The following is a 5,000-nucleotide window of genomic DNA, read 5'->3' as shown; positions in this document are numbered from 1 at the left end:
ATCGGAAGGTTAAAGTTTCTACTCCTGCAAGGAATATTCGGATTTTTTCCGCGTATTCCGAGCCTTCATCGATTCCGTGTAACAAAGGTCATAATTCAACGTCTTTCGTGAAAAAGTCTTTGTCACTGACCTGTTGTTAGTTAGGAATTTTAAGTGTTGCATTTCCGTCTATCGACAAATCGCTCATCCAACCATCCAAATCCCTCTTACTTTAACCGATTGTCACAATCATATTCTGTTTGTGTTGAAAGCAATTTGTATTAAATTTCCTAAACATACTATTGTGTGGGTGCTCCTTCACTGACAGGTGTTTATATTCATCCTCAGCCCATTTTTTGATCGAACATCATAAATTAAGACGTGCTCATACCTTTTTGTCCTTACACAAAAGTAAAGCGCAAAGGTTTTGGTAAAACACTAGGCAACATTTTCGGAGAGCCGCAACAAGCCAGCAAAGCAAATACAATGTCGTTTTGCTTTCAAGTTATTTTTGGTGACCAGTTACTGTATTTTCGTTCGCCTATGATTAGTATATGTAAGAGGTCTACATGCTGTCCAATTTGGAACTAATTGGATGAGAAAAATTCTGAGGACAGTCAAAACTGGACGAGGCCGTAGGCCGAGTCCAATTTGGCAGCCCGAGGAATTTTTTGAATCCGATTATTGAAAAATTGGAAAAGCATCTAGTCCTTTTAAAAGTCTCCGCTTACGAGCCAGAAGGCTCATCAGGCCGGCGCTTATCTCCGGTTTCTGTAGCATGAAGCGACTAGGAGTATTTGTACTCCCCCCTGGATGGGATGCTAGTCCATCGCAGGGTTACCCCCAGCATTACGCCGGTACCCATTTATACACCTGGGTGGAGAGAGGCACCGTGAGAGTAAAGTGTCTTGCCCAAGAACACAACACAATGTCCCCTGCCAGGCCCCGAACCCGGACCACTCGATCCGGAGTCGAGCGCACTAGTCCTTTTACCTATTAATTATATTGCTAGTTAGTTGTAATTGGACATCGAGTAGTCAAGCTATTATCCTTAAAGAGAGGCAAACAAAAATATTGCGAATAATTGTTATTTCCAAATTCATTCAACATTCGCGATAATAAGAGAAATGTTGAATGGTTGTTGACGAAAAGTGTAAAAACTCATTGACCATCGATTCAACTTCCAGGTTCGATTCAACATCTTTCAACACGGTTGGAAGGGAGGGCAAACGGTTCAATAAAGTCAAACGGAGAGAGCATTTTTTTGGAGCGGATAGCTTTGATTAAGGAGCCGAGTTATTACTCCAAATGCGTAAAAATGGTGTAGAAATCAGTTTTGCAGTTTAAAGTGTGTCTTACAATTTTTTTAGATGAAAATTATGGACATTCCTTATTCCGGTTTCGGTTCCAGTTCCGATTCCGGTTCGGGTTCCAAGCGGTCTTTGCCCGGGCCTCAACATGCATACTGTACAGTACGAAATGAACACACACACTCTCACTTTGAAGGTATTTTTATTGAGGAATTCGTTTCTTTCTTTGCAATTTACAGCTGAATGAAAATTTTACGGCTCAAAGCCGTCGCATATACTAATTAACAACTATTCACCGAAGTGGAGGTGGCTAGCGGTGGATATTTACCGAGCCGAGAAGCGGCGAGGTAAACATCCAACGCTAGCCACCGACACTGAGGTGAATAGTTGTTTTAGTATATACTAAAACAGTGAAATAATATACACCACAAAAAATTAATTTGGATGTTTTCTTCACTTGTCTTGCTAATCGGGACGCCATTTTTTCCTGAGTTGCTCGGAGGTAAGTAGCACAGGATATCCGCAGTTTGTAGAGCCAATCATCGCGCGAGTTCAACGCTATCCACTGTTTTAGTAATCTATACACTACTTCTTGTTAGTATATACTTAAACAGTGGATAGCGTTGAACGCACGCTCTGATTGGCTACTCAAACTCCGGATATCCTTTGCTATTCACCTTCGAGGAATTCGCGCGGAATTTGCTGCCGAAATTGTTGTAATCTTTGCAGGAATAAATGAGTTAAAAATCATCTTTTTGTGCTATATCATCTCACTGTTTTAGTATATACTAAAACAACTATTCACCTCGGTGTCGGTTGTTAGTGGTGACTGACTTGTAATTATCTCCTTCCGCTACAGAGGTTTTGAATTAACTAAGCTAAGGTGGAAATTTCAAGCGCACAAAGTGAAGATCGGAAATTTCCTATTCGTCGCATAAACATTCATTAAAAAAGGAGGTAGTTTCACGCACATCGTTCTTTCAATAGACAACAAAAAGCAAGGTGACACAGGCTAACTAACACCGTGTTGGTGATAGCGTGCTTCACCCTGCTTTTTAGGTTTTTAAACTTTCAATAGACCTTTTTACAGTTGTAGCGTTGTAGGTTACCTGGCCTAAGAATGGAATTTAGGCTGCCAGTGACCCTTGCTTGCATGCTTTAATACGTGCAAACCTTTGTGCTTTTCTAATGCTAATGTACGCTAGTTAGAATTACAACAACACGATTTACATGATAAAGCAGTGAGGTCTGTATCAAAAGGCAATTTTCACGATGGCGTCATTTGACAACAACTACCACAATTCAGTTTGTTTTTCTTTTTATATTTAAATTTTGTATTCCCAGTGGGGTAAAAATAACAGCTCTAATTAACATGAGAAAAGCGAAACCTGAAGGATTCTGGTACTTGTAGTCAAATGGCGTGGTCGTGCAAATGTCCTATTGGCCGCAGCGGAAAATACAATTATACTCTTTGTTTGCCCACCCAAATTTCAAGTGAATATGCATTGTTTTTGCTTTCTCTTGGGAACATTGTAAGTCCCAAGAGAAACAGGAAACAATGCTTAGTCAAACTTTGGGTGGACAAACAAATAGTATTATGGTATTTTTCGCTTCGGCCAATACAAAATCACCGGCAATCTCACAGCCATTCATGGGCTAGGTCACTGACCAAACAAAAAGTTAAAAAAAGAATAGCACCTGAATGATGAGATGTAGTTACACTCGAAATTGGAAGCGCAAGCGAAGACGACTTTCCCCTCCTCCTTTTGCTGTTTTTCGTTTACCCTGTACTTTCCGGGTGCATTTGGGTGCAACAAGACTATCTGTATCTTCAAAAAGAAGACAATTTAGACTAAAAACCTTATTACTTTCATCATTGTCATCATATCGTTATTTACCTTCAGATTCAGTTTAGGGTAGCTTGGTGTAGCTAGTATATCCGAGCATTTACCCTACCAAACATGATACACAACACAATGAACACACCACACATCGGGAGCTCCATGCCCTACTCTTTGGGAATAGCGTGTGGGTTCTTTTGCGTCCCACAGATTTATAAACATCGAAGGGGCGTGAGACGGGGCTTACGGTTTATCGTCCTTATCTATCTCTGTTCTTATTTTGAGAACATGCTAAAAAGAACAGCTTTTCCGAACATAGGAAATGTAGAGTGTGTACAATAGTTGTCGAGAAGGTTTCATTGCCATATTTGAAATTTTGCTGGAAGGAATGATGTGCCGAAAAAGTAACAATGAAATTGATATACTATTTTCCTTATTTACTAGGTTTCAGCCAAGGAATTCGGAAAATTCGACTCATTAATTATACCCCAATTTCGTATATATGTGCAAATTCAGTCGTCAAGAAAGACATCTTGAGATCCCCGGAAGTTACTAATGCAAATCTCTTATTTCCGAGAGCCTCGAAATCCTGTTTATTGTTCCAAGTCTAATTTTAGTAACTTGAAATTGGTTAGTAATCGAGAAAAAACAAAATGTTATTTTCGAACATAAATATTACCATGCGGATCATTTACATTTTTGATTTGATGAGGACTGTTTCTTCCGCAAGGGTCATGTGTGGGCCAGTGATTCTCTGTGTTGCCATCAAAGTAGTAATAGGTGGTTGAGAAAGGACCAGTGCCCGTGGTGTGGAAGATGGGTCCATAGCCTTGCGATCGGGTAAATTGAGAGGGCGCTTGTGTTCCTCTGCATGTGTCTGTCACTTGTTTAATGATCTGACAGCTGACATTCCCATCCTGCCAATCAACCAAACTTCCAGTTCCCGGATGACACACCAACCAGTTGTTAATGTTGCTCTTGATCAGGACCTCCTTGCCAAGTTGTTTCCAGTGAGAAAAGTTTAAAGCGTTGTAGTCTCTTTCGCTGAGCGGCGGTGTTGTAGAGTTGGGAACATTAACTGCCGAGGTTATTGACCAGTTAGGTCTTGGGTTGATTGCGTTCGATGCAATCGTGAAACGATCGTACTCCGTGAACTTATAACTCCACACTAGAGTCCAGCCTCCACCATCCGTTTCCATGTCACAGTAAGCCTTGAACGCATTGTCTTGGGAACCACCGTCAGGATCAATCCAATAAATACCGGACGCAACAGGTGAAGATCGTAAGGCCTGGCACGAGGAGACTGCAGATGATTGAGTGGTTCCTATATACGTAAAGCGCATAAAAATATATTAAATCAAAATAAATAAACAAAGCGCATAATTTTAGTCGCGTCGTCGGGAAATAGCCGTGACTGTTGGTTTATTTTATATGTCTATTCAATTATTTTTTTCCCGCTATACCAAGAATACACAAATAAAAAGGAAACAAAAGAAAGAAACAGAAGAGCAAGGACGTCCAATCAAAGCTAAAAAGCTTGTAACCGATCAGATATCCTTTAAAACAAAACGTGTGTGTCTATTGGTAATAGCCGTATGGAATAACTAATGATTATAGCATCAGCATCGGGAGATGACGAAGGTGGCGCTTTTGATAAACTGCATTTCAACTCTTGAGCAAAACATGGATTTCGGGGAAACAATTAATCAAACCGCAGGTCATAGATTAAGTGCAACTATGATCAAAAAATCACTTTTTTCCTTCACCAGATTTTGAAAGAGTGTTTGTTTAACACCTGACTGGCAAAATTTTGAGCTTTGACTTTTATCCAAAGGCTGTTTACTTTGAGAGTAAGTTTTGGAGTTCGTGG

General features: G+C 40.2%; 1 protein-coding gene across 1 annotated transcript in view; it reads right to left on the bottom strand.

The window, feature by feature from the left end:
- Positions 1–2,565: 2,565 nt before the first annotated feature.
- LOC137994513 (uncharacterized) overlaps positions 2,566–5,000 on the bottom strand; it is a 6,365-nt gene continuing 3,930 nt past the window's right edge. Inside the window, exon 4 of the mRNA XM_068840095.1 lies at positions 2,566–4,454. Coding sequence (XP_068696196.1) covers positions 3,787–4,454 — 668 coding nt within the window. The 3' untranslated portion in view covers positions 2,566–3,786. The remainder of the gene's footprint in view (positions 4,455–5,000) is intronic.

Source organism: Montipora foliosa, chromosome 3, assembly GCF_036669935.1.
Source record: "Montipora foliosa isolate CH-2021 chromosome 3, ASM3666993v2, whole genome shotgun sequence".
Taxonomy (NCBI): domain Eukaryota; kingdom Metazoa; phylum Cnidaria; class Anthozoa; order Scleractinia; family Acroporidae; genus Montipora; species Montipora foliosa.
The sequence above is the reverse complement of the archived record's forward strand: the minus strand, read 5'-3'. Positions and strand labels throughout refer to the sequence as shown.